General features: G+C 36.3%; 1 protein-coding gene across 1 annotated transcript in view; it reads left to right on the top strand.

Annotated features, from left to right (window-relative positions):
- The window catches only part of LOC127504736 (NACHT, LRR and PYD domains-containing protein 12-like), a 595,457-nt gene that overhangs the window by 71,450 nt on the left and 504,723 nt on the right, over positions 1–19,284 (top strand). The window contains exons 20-25 of the mRNA XM_051879684.1: positions 4,547–4,720; positions 5,142–5,315; positions 6,078–6,248; positions 13,628–13,801; positions 14,217–14,390; positions 15,124–15,294. Coding sequence (XP_051735644.1) covers positions 4,547–4,720; positions 5,142–5,315; positions 6,078–6,248; positions 13,628–13,801; positions 14,217–14,390; positions 15,124–15,294 — 1,038 coding nt within the window. The remainder of the gene's footprint in view (positions 1–4,546; positions 4,721–5,141; positions 5,316–6,077; positions 6,249–13,627; positions 13,802–14,216; positions 14,391–15,123; positions 15,295–19,284) is intronic.

The following is a 19,284-nucleotide window of genomic DNA, read 5'->3' as shown; positions in this document are numbered from 1 at the left end:
AATTTAGATTTAAAAATCAACATATCATTCAAGTATTTTATGAGAGTAGTGACTGTAAAGGGATAACAACATGTCATTGAATATAAATGTAGACGTTTCTTATAGCGTATTTACAGGATAAAGAAATGACAGTAAGAGGTGATTGTGTCCAGAGTGAATGTGTGTGTTCCTGCTGAACATTTATCTTGCCTGTTGGTTAACACTGAGTTTGTGTTTTTCTTTATTAATTATATTACTATCTTCATTTTTAATGTAGAGATTTAGCCTACACTATATTCACTGTACAGTACTTAACAAATTTATTAGACCTCTGCCACCCAATGTAAGGTTTGTGCCACAGCTGTCCTAAACTATCAGTATTGGTGATTACTAAAATCATTTTTTATGTTTCTGTAATGGTTAATCCACCAGTATGTGTAAGCTCTTTAGTCACAGCAGTATTTCTAATGCTACAATATAATTATTGTTGTTATAAAAAGTGAAGTTTATAGTTGTTGTTTTTTTCAGATGCCCAATTACAGTCAATAACAACAGAGACTGTTATTTTTTTGGATATTATGTGTGAATAATGACTATTTTGTTGTTTCGGTTTGTTATTTGCCTAATAAATGGCAATAACATTTTTGGTGTTAAACAGCCTAAAATATTTATGTTCTCTCTTTATTATGACAGGTAGTCTAATAAATTAAGCACTGTACGTTCTCACAGCATTCAATTGGCACATTTGAAACACATTGGGCAAGATGCTCAATAGTGGTTTTTTTTTTTTTTTTTTTTTTTAATCAAAAAAAAAAAAAAAATCGGCCAACTGATCAATTATCAAAATAATCGTTAGTTGCAGCCCTACAGATGGTCTACTTTTATTTGTGTACACTCTCAATAACAACAAAACCTTGTACCTTTGTAAAATAAAATAAATAAAAAAACAGGGTGCACTTTCAGCTGTCGTATCTATGAGAATCTTTCTGAAACTTCTCAAAAATGAACTGAAAGTCATCAAATAATTATCACACAAACATGAAACATACATCTAAAGAAAGCTTGAAATGTCACATTTAAAACAAATATTCTCCTGCAATGTAATCTGTATGAAACTAAAGAGATGCATAGTTACTCCTGGCTCAGCCTATTTTCCTTAATGCTGCGAGTGTTTCTAATACAACGGCTGAGGGAGTGACGGAAAATTTGACACATTTCTCTCTTCTGACCAACATAAGCAATCTTTCAATATTTTTCCTCTCTTTTGGAAACTCGTGGAAATGACATATAACAAATAAAACAAAACTACTGTCACAGACACACCAGGCTCCAACATCCACCAATCAATAAACTACCTGTTAACCTATCTCCTGTCTCCTGGCTGGTCCTACTGTAACAACTACTCATTCTGAGGAATATTTTTAAGTTTCCTCAAAGTACTATTGTATAGCCGTAATTTGCGGGTGGGACGTGTCCCCACGACCCTACTTCTTGCAACATGTCGCGTCACACACAGATGTACCTAGAAGAAAGAAACATCTCCATTCGATAAGAAACTCATTGGTCTGTGTTAAATAAGAGGCGATCTGTCGCTGGAATGTGTTGTTTTTGAAATCATGGCGAGTGCTCGTTGTCGCTGTTATGAGTTCTCTTGGCACTCGTGCACAATGAGCAGTCTTCACACAGACGATCGAGCGCTTCGTTCTGGTAAAAGCACAAAACAAAATGCACACAAACGTGTCCTTGCTCTTGATAAACAATCACTGATGAACACCTTTGGTTTTAATGAGAAAATAAACCCCCGATACGAGGGCGGATTAGAACCCAGAACCTCAGAAACGCTTGCTAAAAGTTCTACAACTAGACCATTACAGCACAGAAGCAAAGCACGCAAATTTACATATTTATTCACTGCTGTGAAGAATCCCGGCACTAATTATATTGTATTATTTATATTTATATGAATATTTATATTAATATAGTCACTTTGTCACCAGGGGCGCTTGTGATGTGGGCAGGGCCCCCCCTGCCTGTAGTTACTCCACTGTCACCAACAGCAGTTACACAGTGGTGTACAGTGATGTTCTGAATGAGGAGGCAAACAACCACCTTAGGTTTTATGTATTTTTTTATTTTTTGTAAATCAAATGTAACAAGTAACGACATGAATTTACATTTTCCTCGTTAAATCAACATTACATTACATCAAAAAAGACAAAAGAAACCAAATACAATTCTATTTTCTATTTTTACATTAACAATGTAATTAATGTTCTATTTATTAAAACCAAGTGAATCTCATCAAGTTAGTGTTTTAGGCATTTTTACATTTATTCCAAAATAATAACTAAAGGCAGTAACAATTTAACCCTCTATAGTACGCAATATGATATCAATGAGGAAAAAATTATTTGTGGTGTGTTTTCCTGGTTAAAATTGGACATTATAACAATATCAATCAACATTTTCATTCCTTCTTTAACTCTTAAGCTGTGTTGAAAACCCTATCACACTCGTGGTGTTCCCAGTCTGTGATGGAAAAAATGACCGACCTGCAAAAAGTTGCTTATAAATCTCTTGTTATGCTACCTTATCACTAAATATTGAATTCAATCTTTTTAATCGGCTTGTTTTCTTTCAATTAGGACAGGTTTTATATTTATTTTTGGAACTGATCGATGGTAGGTCTTATTTATCTAAGCTTATGTACCTCAGTTTTTGAGTGAAAAAAGTGTTTTCTGTGGATAATTCTGTCAATTTTGCATAAAATATAAAAAAATTGCGCTGTTTATCACACTAGTGTGCTTTAATGTTTAAACAGGAAATTTGGAAATGGTTTGTGGTGTTCCTGGTCAAAAATAACCAGCCTGCAGAAAAATGACTTATAAATCACTTGTTAGGCTGTTTTATTACCAAATATTGGATTCAATCTTTTTGTCAACTTGTTTCCTTTAAATTAGGACAGGTTTTGTGTTTATTTTTGAAACTGATTGATCGTAGGCCTCACTGATCTGAGCCTCACTGATTTGAGGATAAAGTTCATCTCTGTGCAAAAGAAAGCCTGTAATACTCAAAATAGTTTGTTTGTGTACATGAATGTGTGTATGTGCGCGGATACATGAGTATTCATGTATCCACACATGCAGAGGTCCGAGACCTTTATTTTTGCTCGCCCACATATATATATATATATATATATGTGAACATGAACATGATGAACACGCTCCTGAACACTAATCGTTTCTCTGATTTTCGACTCCCCCGTTCATTTTCAGTGGGCGGTCATTTTTGACCAATATAAGCTCAGATCAATGAGGCCTACAATCAATCAGTTTCAAAGTGATTTATAAGCTGTTTTTGTAGGCCGGTCATTTTTGACCAGGAACACCACAAGTGTAACTTTATGCCTTTTTGTAATAAAAATAAATAAATAAATAAAAACATTTCAAAACATTTCCTGCTTAAACATTAAAGCACACTAGTGTGATAAACAATGCCATTTTTTTCCATATTTTTTGTAAAATTGACAAAATTATCCACAAAAAACACTTTTTTTCACTCAAAAACTGAGGTACATGAGGTCAAATAAATAAAGCCTACGATCGATCAATTCCAAAAATAAACACAAAACCTGTTCGAATTAAAAGAAAACAAGCTGACAAAAAGATTGAATCCAATATTTATTGATAATGCAGCATAATTAGAGATTTATAAGCAATTTGACCACAAGTGTTACAATGTGGGGGGAAAAAAACTTAAAAAAAAAAAAATTACAAAAATTATAAAAAAAATTTAGGAAGTTGTTAGACTCTGGGTGAATAAAGTCAGTAAATTTTAGTCCAATGTGATAATATTAACTAGCATTTTCGGGTACGGGAAAATCCTCTGCGGGTCAAAACACAACATGAGGGTTAATGTATTTCTTTTTTAAAAGTTCATTTAAAAGTCTATTAGTTAACATTAGTTAATGTATTAATGAACATGAACTAACCATGATCAATACATTTGTTACTGTATTTACTAATCTTCGTTAATGTTAGTTAATGAAAATACAGTTGTTCATAGTTTATTCATGTTAGTTCACAGTGGATTAACTAATGTTAACAGAAAACTTTTGTATTTAAAACTGTTTTAGTAAATGTTGAAACTTACATTAAGGTTATTAAATGCTGTTCTAGTATTGTCCATCATTGGTTCATGTTAACTAATGTAGTTCATGTTAACAAATGAAAGCTTATTGTAAAGTGTTAGAGAGTAGACAATGTGTCTGAAAACAACCGACATAAACACATTTGTCCCAGTGATCAAACCAAGAGTGACATTGACACGAAAGAACCTTAAAGATATGAAATGAATGTGTAAACTAACATAAATAGATCGACGATTTCAGCCTTTGTATTGTTACAGTGTCAGTAGTATATTTAAATGAACAATGTGTAGTCTTTCTCCATGTTTTTGCTCCTGGATATCCCTGTTTATTTGTCAGCAAAAGTCTGCTGGATGAAGCTAAACATGTTAGTTGATCATCATAGATCTGAGTCATTGTCTTTTCTCTTTCTGTCTTCAGTCTGAATAGATGCAGTATTATAGAGAAACAGTGTGTCATCCTGACTTCAGCTCTGAAATCAAACCCGTCACACCTGAGAGAGCTGAACCTGAGCTGGAATAATCTAGGAAACACAGGAGTGAAGCACCTATGTGACGTACTGAAGGATTCACACTGTAAACTGGAGAGATTGAGGTCAGTAACATTCACATACAAGAATCAAAATGCTGAAAATCACTTCAACAGTTTAAACTAAAACACTTTATTCTCAATATCTCACAATGAGTCTGAGTTGAAGTCTGGACTTTAATTAGTCCATTCCCAAACTTTAGTTCCTTATTTTTCGGCCATTCTCAGGTTGTTTGTTGTGGATCATTCAGATCAAAGACTTTCACACCTGTACAGTTTTAGATAATTGAAACCTTGAAAGTGATGTTGATGTCTAACATATTACAGTTCTCTGTGTCTTTTGTTTGCCTCCATATTCAGTTGTCAGTGTTCGCAACTATCTTTTTTTAATACATTTGTTCAAAGAACAAAATAAAATTGACTTTAAGGATTTACATTGTTCAGGTTTAACTGATTAATCAGCTGAATGTTTTCATTCCTGTTCTAGACTCTCTAACTGCAGTGTAACAGAAGAAGGTTATAAAGCTCTGGCTTCAGCTCTGAGATCAAACCCTTCACACCTGATAGAGCTGGATCTCACAGGAAATGATCCTGGACAATCAGGAGTGAAGGAGCTCGATGATTTACTACAGGATCCAAACTGTCAACTGAAGACACTGAGGTGAGACGGGATGAATTAATACAAAGTTAGTTATATGCCGGCTAGATATTCATAACAAATATATTATTTTAGATATAGAATAAGCTGGAGAATTTGTTGCATCAAAATGATCAAGATCAGACCAGATGCTGTGGGTTCTGTCATGATGATGATAACCGTCAACACAGTTTAGTTGTGGTTCAAGCTACAGGTCAAATAGACATTATGGGTCAGTGTATGTGCTGCTATTCTGGAGTATGGTATACCTTGACAATTAACATGCACAATTTTGTTTTTGTGCACACTTCTCATTAAAAACTCTTGATAACCTTTCAGTCAAATTGTTTTCTGAACACAGTTGTTTTCCATCAAGCCCAGATTCACTGTATCTCTACAGCAGGTCTATGAGTCTCCAGATGTTCACAAACATGCAGTTTCACAAGCCAGTTTTTCTCTGCTGATGTTTCTCACTCCTCCTGCTTAAAAGCCAGAAAGATCTCGAGGCCTTAATTTCACACTCTGTATTCATACTGAAAATCATGATCTAGTGAGCTTTTGTCCTTCTGCTCTGTGGGACGTTTCTGTTCTTATGAGTTTGCTTTAAGACTGACTAATTTCTTTTAAATAACTCTATTACACTTTGTTTTCAAGTATTTATATGTTTGTGTATTTAAATGTTTAAAGAAAAGAGTTAAATCTAAATAACTAACTAGAGCTTGTCTTATCAATCATTTTTGTAATGCAACAGACATTTAGTTGAGAACTGAATTGTCTCTTCTGCAGGTTTTTGAGTCCTGCTGCAGATGAAGCCTGTCAGTATGTGAGTGGAATTGTGGGTAAAAACCCGTTACTCCTGAGAGAGCTGAATCTGAGTGAACATGAACTAGGAGACACACGAGTGAATCAGATCGCTGCTCTACTGCAGGATAAACACTGTCGACTCAACACACTGACGTGAGTATTGTTCATTTATTTATAATATTACATTACTTTTCATTGTAATGTTACTGTAGCTGATAATATTTCCTCACTTGTTTGAGTCAGAGCAGTTTTTCTCAGCGTCACACAGAGCCACAACAATGTAAGGTAATACAACTAAACAGGCAATTAAACACAATTAAAACGTGACATCAAGCTTTAAATATTTGACTAAGACAGTTTGATCATGTGTCAATGATTATTTCAGTTCCTGTAGAGGGAGATCAATTGTTTTCTTCCAGAGCTTAGAAACTCTTCAAATAAGTGATAGATTGAAAAAACAGCTGCACTATAAACACACAAATGTCTTTCCTACTTTTCACAGGTTAGTTCTGTGTAAATTAAAGTGAAGTGAAAGTGACGTGTGGCCAATTTTGGTGTCCCATACTCGGAATTTGTGCTCTTCATTTCACCCATAGCAGTGAACACACACCAGAGCAGTGGGCAGCCGTTTCTGCTGCGGCGCCCGGGGAGTGACTGGGGGCTCAGTGTCTTACTCAAGGGCTCCTCAGTTGTGGGTAATGAGAGTGGAAGAGAGCGCTGTTCATTCACTCCCCACACTTACATTTCCTGTCAATAGTGAGACTCAAACTCATGACCTTCAGGTTAAAAGTCTGACTCTCTAACCATTAGGCCACAACTGCACATTTAAATATAAGTGTTCATATATTGAACATGACTGCTGAATGTGATCATGTTTACTGATTGCTGGTGTGTATTAAGGTTTCTTTGTAACAATATCTTGTCAATTAAGTAATTAAGACATTTATTTAAGAAATTCAATAAAAACAGAAAGACGTATTGCTTCAGCCTTATTCAAAGGCCGCGGAAACATGGTGGGTTCGTTTGTTACGCATTTCAATTCATTCCACACCGACGTTCTTGGTTTTCTTCCTATTCATTAAATCCAGGCAATTGGTTGATGAAACATTTATTAAAATTAAGATACAATTTATACAAAATGAAATTGTAGTAAAAAGGCTTACTACAAAACAAAACTTAATGAAGTAGTCAACCCATGTCTGACCCGCTGCATGTCTCCCAACATATTGCGCATCTTATGAGCCTACCTTAGTCATGCTATTCACTTTTCATAATCAACAAAGGTGAAATTTAAAAAATATTAGTGTATTATATTATTAAAATAGGCCTAGTCCGTCATTTTTGGCGATACAGATTAGTGCAAGACATCATTATAAACTACAAATGGTTAGGGCTGCAATAACTATTCGATAAAATCAATAATGAAACTCATTGACAACGATTCTCATTATCGATTAGTTGGGTCTGCCCACCGTGCACAGAACTTCTGCCAGTTGCATCAAATTACAGCACTGAATAACGCATTTCTATGGATAAAAATGCTTTTAAAAATAGTGGAGGAAACAGATTGAGCAGCTGCAGGAAAGGTACGAGATCAAAGCTGATCAAAACATGAGAATTCTTTATTTTAAGCTTTAAGCTAATGCATTAGCGTAATGGCTTTGACAGATGCATGTGCGTCCTCAGTGCAAAACGTTTATTCTATGGTTATATCCTTATCTGTAAATGATACAAATTCACACGAGCATTTCTATTTTGCATAAAGGCTCGTCCTGACAGTCTGCGTTAAACTTCAAACTTTACTGAATGAGTGCCGGCGCGTGCACCCGCGTCAGACAGACGGAACACGGTAGAGAGGGAGACTATTAATATTCAGTGCAAAAATATTCATTTTGCTGGAATATCTGTTGTTTAAAATTAAATTTAGATTTAAAAATCAACATATCATTCAAGTATTTTATGAGAGTAGTGACTGTAAAGGGATAACAACATGTCATTGAATATAAATGTAGACGTTTCTTATAGCGTATTTACAGGATAAAGAAATGACAGTAAGAGGTGATTGTGTCCAGAGTGAATGTGTGTGTTCCTGCTGAACATTTATCTTGCCTGTTGGTTAACACTGAGTTTGTGTTTTTCTTTTATTTTTATTACTATCTTCATTTTTAATGTAGAGATTTAGCCTACACTATATTCACTGTACAGTGCTTAACAAATTTATTAGACCTCTGCCACCCAATGTATGGTTTGTGCCACAGCTGTCCTAAACTATCAGTATTGGTGATTACTAAAATCATTTTTCATGTTTCTGTAATGGTTAATCCACCAGTATGTGTAAGCTCTTTAGTCACAGCAGTATTTCTAATGCTACAATATAATTATTGTTGTTATAAAAAGTGAAGTTTATAGTTGTTGTTTTTTTTCAGATGCCCAATTACAGTCAATAACAACAGAGACTGTTATTTTTTTGGATATTATGTGTGAATAATGACTATTTTGTTGTTTCGGTTTGTTATTTGCCTAATAAATGGCAATAACATTTTTGGTGTTAAACAGCCTAAAATATTTATGTTCTCTCTTTATTATGACAGGTAGTCTAATAAATTAAGCACTGTACGTTCTCACAGCATTCAATTGGCACATTTGAAACACATTGGGCAAGATGCTCAATAGTGGGGTTTTTTTTGTTGTTTTTTTTGTTTTTTTTAATCAAAAAAAAAAAAAAAATCGGCCAACTGATCGATTATCAAAATAATCGTTAGTTGCAGCCCTACAGATGGTCTACTTTTATTTGTGTACACTCTCAATAACAACAAAACCTTGTACCTTTGTAAAATAAAATAAATAAAAAAACAGGGTGCACTTTCAGCTGTCGTATCTATGAGAATCTTTCTGAAACTTCTCAAAAATGAACTGAAAGTCATCAAATAATTATCACACAAACATGAAACATACATCTAAAGAAAGCTTGAAATGTCACATTTAAAACAAATATTCTCCTGCAATGTAATCTGTATGAAACTAAAGAGATGAATAGTTACTCCTGGCTCAGCCTATTTTCCTTAATGCTGCGAGTGTTTCTAATACAACGGCTGAGGGAGTGATGGAAAATTTGACACATTTCTCTCTTCTGACCAACATAAGCAATCTTTCAATATTTTTCCTCTCTTTTGGAAACTCGTGGAAATGACATATAACAAATAAAACAAAACTACTGTCACAGACACACCAGGCTCCAACATCCACCAATCAATAAACTACCTGTTAACCTATCTCCTGTCTCCTGGCTGGTCCTACTGTAACAACTACTCATTCTGAGGAATATTTTTAAGTTTCCTCAAAGTACTATTGTATAGCCGTAATTTGCGGGTGGGACGTGTCCCCACGACCCTACTTCTTGCAACATGTCGCGTCACACACCGATGTACCTAGAAGAAAGAAACATCTCCATTCGATAAGAAACTCATTGGTCTGTGTTAAATAAGAGGCGATCTGTCGCTGGAATGTGTTGTTTTTGAAATCATGGCGAGTGCTCGTTGTCGCTGTTATGAGTTCTCTTGGCACTCGTGCACAATGAGCAGTCTTCACACAGACGATCGAGTGCTTCGTTCTGGTAAAAGCACAAAACAAAATGCACACAAACGTGTCCTTGCTCTTGATAAACAATCACTGATGAACACCTTTGGTTTTAATGAGAAAATAAACCCCGATACGAGGGCGGATTAGAACCCAGAACCTCAGAAACGCTTGCTAAAAGTTCTACAACTAGACCATTACAGCACAGAAGCAAAGCACGCAAATTTACATATTTATTCACTGCTGTGAAGAATCCCGGCACTAATTATATTGTATTATTTATATTTATATGAATATTTATATTAATATAGTCACTTTGTCACCAGGGGCGCTTGTGATGTGGGCAGGGCCCCCCCTGCCTGTAGTTACTCCACTGTCACCAACAGCAGTTACACAGTGGTGTACAGTGATGTTCTGAATGAGGAGGCAAACAACCACCTTAGGTTTTATGTATTTTTTTATTTTTTGTAAATCAAATGTAACAAGTAACGACATGAATTTACATTTTCCTCGTTAAATCAACATTACATTACATCAAAAAAGACAAAAGAAACCAAATACAATTCTATTTTCTATTTTTACATTAACAATGTAATTAATGTTCTATTTATTAAAACCAAGTGAATCTCATCAAGTTAGTGTTTTAGGCATTTTTACATTTATTCCAAAATAATAACTAAAGGCAGTAACAATTTAACCCTCTATAGTACGCAATATGATATCAATGAGGAAAAAATTATTTGTGGTGTGTTTTCCTGGTTAAAATTGGACATTATAACAATATCAATCAACATTTTCATTCCTTCTTTAACTCTTAAGCTGTGTTGAAAACCCTATCACACTCGTGGTGTTCCCAGTCTGTGATGGAAAAAATGACCGACCTGCAAAAAGTTGCTTATAAATCTCTTGTTATGCTACCTTATCACTAAATATTGAATTCAATCTTTTTAATCGGCTTGTTTTCTTTCAATTAGGACAGGTTTTATATTTATTTTTGGAACTGATCGATGGTAGGTCTTATTTATCTAAGCTTATGTACCTCAGTTTTTGAGTGAAAAAAGTGTTTTCTGTGGATAATTCTGTCAATTTTGCATAAAATATAAAAAAATTGCGCTGTTTATCACACTAGTGTGCTTTAATGTTTAAACAGGAAATTTGGAAATGGTTTGTGGTGTTCCTGGTCAAAAATAACCAGCCTGCAGAAAAATGACTTATAAATCACTTGTTAGGCTGTTTTATTACCAAATATTGGATTCAATCTTTTTGTCAACTTGTTTCCTTTAAATTAGGACAGGTTTTGTGTTTATTTTTGAAACTGATTGATCGTAGGCCTCACTGATCTGAGCCTCACTGATTTGAGGATAAAGTTCATCTCTGTGCAAAAGAAAGCCTGTAATACTCAAAATAGTTTGTTTGTGTACATGAATGTGTGTATGTGCGCGGATACATGAGTATTGTATGCAGAGGTCCGAGACCTTTATTTTTGCTCGCCCACATATATATATATATATATATATATATATGTATATATATATATATATATATATATATATATATATGTGTATATATATATATATATATGTATGTGAACATGAACATGATGAACACGCTCCTGAACACTAATCGTTTCTCTGATTTTTGACTCCCCCATTCATTTTCAATGGGCGGTCATTTTTGACCAATATAAGCTCAGATCAATGAGGCCTACGATCAATCAGTTTCAAAAATAAATACAAAACCTGTCCTAATTTAAAGAAAACAAGTTGACAAAAAGATTGAATCGCAATATTTGGTGATAAAATAGTGTAACAAGTGATTTATAAGCTGTTTTTGTAGGCCGGTCATTTTTGACCAGGAACACCACAAGTGTGATTTTATGCCTTTTTGTAATAAAAAAAAAAAAACCCAAAATAAATACATTTCAAAACATTTCCTGCTTAAACATTAAAGCACACTAGTGTGATAAACAATGCCATTTTTTTCCATATTTTTTGTAAAATTGACAAAATTATCCACAAAAAACACTTTCTTTTCACTCAAAAACTGAGGTACATGAGATCAAATAAATAAGGCCTATGATCGATCAATTCCAAAAATAAACACAAAACCTGTTCGAATTGAAAGAAAACAAGCTGACAAAAAGATTGAATCCAATATTTAGTGATAATGTAGCATAATTAGAGATTTATAAGCAATTTGACCACAAGTGTTACAATGTGGGGGGAAAAAAACTTTAAAAAAAAAAGTTAGTCCAATGCGATAATATTAACTAGCATTTTCGGGTACGGGAAAATTCTCTTCGGGTCAAAACACAACATGAGGGTTAATGTATTTATTTTTTAAAAGTTCATTTAAAAGTCTAATTTTATTAAAAAACAAACTAAAATAGACTACTGTCTGGAGGCAACACTGTACCATAGAGGGTTAAACAATATATTTTATTTGTGACTTGATTTTTTTTTTCAGCTGTTCTTTTTAATAGTCAACTTATTTCGGATCATCAGTCATGCTCGGTAAACTCTCTGTCACAGACAGGAAGATCTTTAATTTCACCAAGCTGATTGATCACTAAAACCCCCTGCAGTCATCATGTTTTCAGGTCTTTTCGAGTTTGATTCTGTTTACTTACTTTTTAATCAGTCTTTCCATTGACGCCATCATTTTGTTCATTCAGACTGACACGTGGAACGCGCATGTAAACAAAAGGCGGGATTTATCACACAAACCAATCATATCCAATCATAACCGATCATATCCAATCATAGCGTGATGTAGCCATTGCCTCCTCTCATGTGACTTTCCCCCATTCATTTTCTATTACCCCCCACAAAACCCACCGCACGCTTTAGGGGGTCTATTGATTTTCTATGAGGGGAAGGGAGGCACAGAGACGCGGACTCCCTCTGTAACTTTACCTGCAGGTGTCACTGTTGGACAGTGTTCCTTTACAAAAACGAGTGATTTGTACACTTTTTATTGTCACATTCTGTAAGATTTGTGTTGTTTTATTTTTGTAATATGGATTATTTTCTCATCCTATTTTTTTTTTTTTGAGGAGGCAATGCCTCCCTTACCTCCTCGGAGGAAACGCCCCTGCAGTTACAGGGAACAAAACCAGACAAAAGACAATGGTAACATGAGGGCTATATATACACACAGACACTAATAAACCAGAAACACCTGAACACAATGAACCAATGAAAACATGATACATGAAACAAAGAAACAATCAACATGACAAGATCACATGAGGAGCAAGACTGTGAGAATTATACTAAATTACAGACATGAAAACATAAACTAAACTGAACCGGTAACACTTCACAAGAAGGTTCATTTGTTAACATTAGTTAATGTATTAATGAACATGAACTAACCATGATCAATACATTTGTTACTGTATTTACTAATCTTTGTTAATTTTAGTTAATGAAAATACCGTTGTTCATAGTTTATTCATGTTAGTTCACAGTGGATTAACTAATGTTAACAGAAAACTTTTGTATTTAAAAATGTATTAGTAAATGTTGAAACTTACATTAAGGTTATTAAATGCTGTTCTAGTATTGTCCATCATTGGTTCATGTTAACTAATGTAGTTCATGTTAACAAATGAAAGCTTATTGAAAAGTGTTAGAGAGTAGACAATGTGTCTGAAAACAACTGACATAAACACATTTGTCCCAGTGATCAAACCAAGAGTGACATTGACACGAAAGAACCTTAAAGATGATATGAAATGAATGTGTAAACTAACATAAATAGATCGACGATTTCAACCTTTGTATTGTTACAGTGTCAGTAGTATGTTTAAATGAACAATGTGTAGTCTTTCTCTATGTTTTTGCTCCTGGATATCCCTGTTTATTTGTCAGCAAAAGTCTGCTGGACGAAGCTAAACATGTTAGTTGATCATCATAGATCTGAGTCATTGTCTTTTCTCTTTCTGTCTTCAGTCTGAATAGATGCAGTATTACAGAGGAACAGTGTGTCATCCTGACTTCAGCTCTGAAATCAAACCCGTCACACCTGAGAGAGCTGAACCTGAGCTGGAATAATCTAGGAAACACAGGAGTGAAGCACTTATGTGACGTACTGAAGGATTCACACTGTAAACTGGAGAGATTGAGGTCAGTAACATTCACATACAAGAATCAAAATGCTGAAAATCACTTCAACAGTTTAAACTAAAACACTTTATTCTCAATATCTCACAATGAGTCTGAGTTGAAGTCTGGACTTTAATTAGTCCATTCCCAAACTTTAGTTTCTCATTTTTCGGCCATTTTCAGGTTGTTTGTTGTGGATCATTCAGATCAAAGACTTTCACACCTGTACAGTTTTAGATAATTGAAACCTTGAAAGTGATGTTGATGTCTAACATATTAAAGTTCTCTGTGTCATTAGTTTGCCTCCATATTCAGTTGTCAGTTTTATCAAACTTTCAATACATTTGTACAAAGAACAAAATAAAATTGACTTTAAGGATTTATATTGTTGAGGTTGAACTGATTAATCAGCTGAATGTTTTCATTCCTGTTCTAGACTCTCTAACTGCAGTGTAACAGAAGAAGGTTATAAAGCTCTGGCTTCAGCTCTGAGATCAAACCCTTCACACCTGATAGAGCTGGATCTCACAGGAAATGATCCTGGACAATCAGGAGTGAAGGAGCTCGATGATTTACTACAGGATCCAAACTGTCAACTGAAGACACTGAGGTGAGACGGGATGAAATAATTAACAAAATTAGTTATATGCAGGCTAAATATTCATAACAAATATATTATTTTAGTTATACAATAATCTGGAGAATTTGTTGCATCAAAATGATCAAGATCAGATCAGATGCTGTGGGTTCTGTCATGATGATGATAACCGTCAACACAGTTTAGTTGTGGTTCAAGCTACAGGTCAAATAGACATTATGGGTCAGTGTATGTGCTGCTATTCTGGAGTATGGTATACCTTGACAATTAACATGCACAATTTTGTTTTTGTGCACACTTCTCATTAAAAACTCTTGATAACCTTTCAGTCAAATTGTTTTCCATCAAGCCCAGATTCACTGTATCTCTACAGCAGGTCTCTGAGTCTCCAGATGTTCACAAACATGCAGTTTTCTCTGCTGATGTTTCTCACTCCTCCTGCTTAAAAGCCAGAAAGATCTTGAGGCCTTAATTTCACACTCTGTATTCATACTGAAAATCATGATCTAGTGAGCTTTTGCCCTTCTGCTCTGTGGGACGTTTCTGTTCTTATGAGTTTGCTTTAGGACTGACTAATTTCTTTTAAATAACTCTATTACACTTTGTTATCAAGTATTTATATGTTTGTGTATTTAAATGTTTAAAGAAAAGAGTTACATCTAAATAACTAACTAGAGCTTGTCTTATCAATCATTTTTGTAATGCAATAGACATTTAGTTGAGAACTGAATTGTCTCTTCTGCAGGTTTTTGAGTCCTGCTGCAGATGAAGCCTGTCAGTATGTGAATGGAATTGTGGGTAAAAACCCGTTACTCCTGAGAGAGCTGAATCTGAGTGAACATGAACTAGGAGACACACGAGTGAATCAGATCGCTGCTCTACTGCAGGATAAACACTGTCGACTCAACACACTGACGTGAGTATTGTTCATTTATTTATAATATTACATTACTTTTAATTGTGATGTTACTGTAGCTGATAATAATATTTCCTCACTTGTTTGAGTCAGAGCAGTTTTTCTCAGCGTCACACAGAGCCACAACAATGTAAAGTAATACAATTAAACACACAATTAAACACACAATTAAAACGTGACATCAAGCTTTAAATATTTGACTAAGACAGTTTGATCATGGGTCAATAATTATTTCAGTTCCTGTAGAGGGAGATCAATGGTTTTCTTCCAGAGCTTAGAAACTCTTCAAATAAGTGATAGATTGAAAAAACAGCTGCACTATAAACACACAGATGTCTTTCCTAACTTTCACAGGTTAATATCTTGTCAATTAAGTAATTAAGACATTTATTTAAGAAATTTAATAAAAACAGAAAGACGTATTGCTTCAGCCTTATTCAAAGGCCGCGGAAACATGGTGGGTTCGTTTATGCATTTCAATTCATTCCACACCGACGTTCTTGGTTTTCTTCCTATTCATTAAATCCAGGCAATTGGTTGATGAAACATTTATTAAAATTAAGATACAATTTATACAAAACGAAATTGTAGTAAAAAGGCTTACTACAAAACAAAACTTAATGAAGTCGTCAACCCATGTCTGATCCGCTGCATGTCTCCCGACATATTGCGCATCTTATGAGCCTACCTTAGTCATGCTATTCACTTTTCATAATCAACAAAGGTGAAATTTAAAAAATATTAGAAAATTATGTTATTAAAATAGGCCTAGTCTGTCATTTTTGGCGGTACAGATTAGTGCAAGACATCATTATAAACTACAAATGGTTAGGGCTGCAATAACTATTCGATAAAATCAATAATGAAACTCATTGACAACAATTCTCATCATCGATTAGTTGGCTCTGCCCACTGGGCAAAGAACTTCTGCCAGTTGCATCAAATTACAGCACTGAATAACGCATTTCTATGGATAAAAATGCATTTAAAAATAGTGGAGGAAACAGATTGAGCAGCTGCAGGAAAGGTACAAGATCAAAGCTGATCAAAACATGAGAATTCTTTATTTTAAGCTTCAAGCTAATGCATTAGCGTAATGGCTTTGACAGATGCATGTCCGTCCTCAGTGCAAAACGTTCATTATACGGTTATATCCTTATCTGTAAATGATACAAATTCACATGAGCATTTCTATTTTGCATAAAGGCTCGTCCTGACAGTCTGTGTTAAACTTCAAACTTTACTGAATGAGCGCCGGCGCGTGCACCCGCGTCAGACAGACGGAACACGGTAGAGAGGGAGACTATTAATATTCAGTGCAAAAATATTCATTTTGCTGGAATATCTGTTGTTTAAAGTTAAATTTAGATTTAAAAATCAACATATCATTCAAGTATTTTATGAGAGTAGTGACTGTAAAGGGATAACAACACGTAATTGAATATAAATGTAAGACGTTTCTTTTAGCCTATTTACAGGATAAAGAAATGACAGTAAGAGGTGATTGTGTCCAGAGTGAATGTGTGTGTTCCTGCTGAACATTTATCTTGCCTGTTGGTTAACACTGAGTTTGTGTTTTTCGGCCAAAAAAATCGGCCAACTGATCGATTATCAAAAAAATCGTTAGTTGCAGCCCTACAAATAGTCTACTTTTATTTGTGTACACTCTCAATAACAACAAAACCTTTTACCTTTGTAAAATAAAATAAATAAAAAGCATAGTTTCTCCTGGCTCACCCTAGTTTCCTTAATGTTGCGAATGTTAATGCTGTGAGTGTTTCTAATACAACGGCTGAGGGATCAATCAGTTTCAAAAATTAATACAAAACCTGTCCTAATTTAAAGAAAACAAGTTGACAAAAAGATAGAATCCAATATTTGGTAATAAAATAGCGTAACAAGTGATTTATAAGCTGTTTTTGTAGGCCGGTCATTTTTGACCATGAACACCACAAGTGTGACTTTATGCCTTTTTGTAATAAATAAAAACCAAAATAAAAAACATTTCAAAACACATTTCCTGCTTAAACATTAAAGCACACTTGTCACAGACACGCCAGGCTCCAACACCCACCAATCACAGCGCACTCCATCTCCCGAGTACTGATCACACGCACCTGCACCTCATCAGCACGCTCATCACCACCAGTACTTAAGACACTCACACACACTCAGTCACTGTCCGGTCTCGTTCGCATCTAGACATACCTACATGCTTACCTCAAGGACTCCCAGTGATCTACTTACCTGTCTCCAGCGTCTTCAAGTCTCTCCTCGTGTTCCCAGTCTGTGTGTGAGTGTCTCCAGTCTCCAGCGTCGTTCATTCTCCAGCGTCGTTCATTCTCCACCGTCGTTCATTCTCCACCGTCGTTCATTCTCCACCGTCTTCCAGGATCCTCACCTATTCAACACAAAAGGACAGTATGATTCATCCTCATCTCACCATTCACCTGCCAAGTCACTTAATACTCACCTGCACATCTGTTTACTCTGCTGTTTGTCTAATATACTACCATCTCTGCCATCTTCAGTCTCCATCCCTTCTGTACTGTAACTTGAAGACCGGACCAACACCGTAAGACAACAGCATGAGTCATCCTGATCCATTTCAAGAGCTCGTTGACGCTTTGCGCCGAGCACTCACCGTCAACCCTCCTTCACCTCCACCAGCGATCACGTCCGTCAACACAACCACCACTCCTTCACCGCCCATGCACGCCAGTCCCATGGCCAAACCAGCGCCCTACTCTGGATCGGTGGAGGATTGCAGCGGATTCCTCCTGCAATGTGCGCTGGTCCTGTAGATGCAACCGCACTATTATCCCACCGATACATCCAAGGTAGCGTTCATAATTTCACAGTTACAAGGCAAAGCCTACTCTGGCTTCATCGCTCATTTCCGGGAGGTCTTCGGAAAACCTGCCACCGGCTCTTCCATTGGTGAGAAACTGTATAATTTGAAACGGGGCTCAATGTCTGTAAATGATTATGCTTTGCAATTCAGAACGCTAGCATCTTCAAATGGCTGGAACGAACAGGCTCTGATAACCACCTACCGTCAAGGTCTGGACCCTCAAGTGCGGTTACGTCTCGCTGCATACGAGGATTCCATCGGGCTCGAACGGTTTATCCAACTCTCCATCCGCTTCGCCACTCATATGCAGTCGTGTCTCGAAGAACACCAGGGCCAGCCACTGTTTAACATTGCTCCCCGCCGACCAGAATCTGTCAGCCCTTCAGAACAAGCCCACGAACCCATGCTCTTGGAAAACTCCCGGCTCACTGCTTCTGAACAGCAGAGGCGGCTGACTCAGAATCTGTGCATTTACTGTACTTCTCCTGGGCATGTTATCTCCACATGCCCAATCCGTCCTCCTCGTCCCATGGTGAGTGCCATCATTCCCTTAATAAATAAGATGAAACCACTCACCACTGTTGTAAACCTTACTGCTGCTGACATTTCCCTTCCAGTGGTCGCACTCCTTGATTCTGGGTCAGCAGGCAACTTCATCTCCGGCGCCCTCTGCCGTCAACTCAAGCTCAAGACCACGGCCACGCCATCTACCTACCAGATCCACTCAGTGACCGGAAAGCCTCTCAGCAGGAAATCTGTACGTTGGTGCGTCGCGCCCATCCAGTTGCAAGTGGGAATCCTCCATGTGGAGCAATTACATCTGCTGGTTCTGGAGAAATCCACCGCTGACGTGATACTAGGGCGTCCCTGGTTGGAGCAGCACAACCCAGTCATCTCCTGGAAGACCGGCGAGATCCTGAAGTGGGGTGACACGTTTCTCCAGCTGTTTCTCGGAGCTCCCAGTTCCTCCGTCTCCTCGTCCTGAACACCTCTCTGTCTGTGCCACGTCCATCGAGAGCCCCATCGAGAAACGCTCTGTGGACGTACCACCGTGTTACGCCCCCTTCAGCGACGTCTTCTGCCCTCAGCGAGCTTCCAAGCTGCCTCCACACCGGCCATGGGACTGCGCAATCGAC

Source organism: Ctenopharyngodon idella, chromosome 2 (assembly GCF_019924925.1).
Source record: "Ctenopharyngodon idella isolate HZGC_01 chromosome 2, HZGC01, whole genome shotgun sequence".
Classification (NCBI taxonomy): Eukaryota; Metazoa; Chordata; class Actinopteri; order Cypriniformes; family Xenocyprididae; genus Ctenopharyngodon; species Ctenopharyngodon idella.
This window is presented reverse-complemented; position numbering and strand designations above follow the sequence as displayed.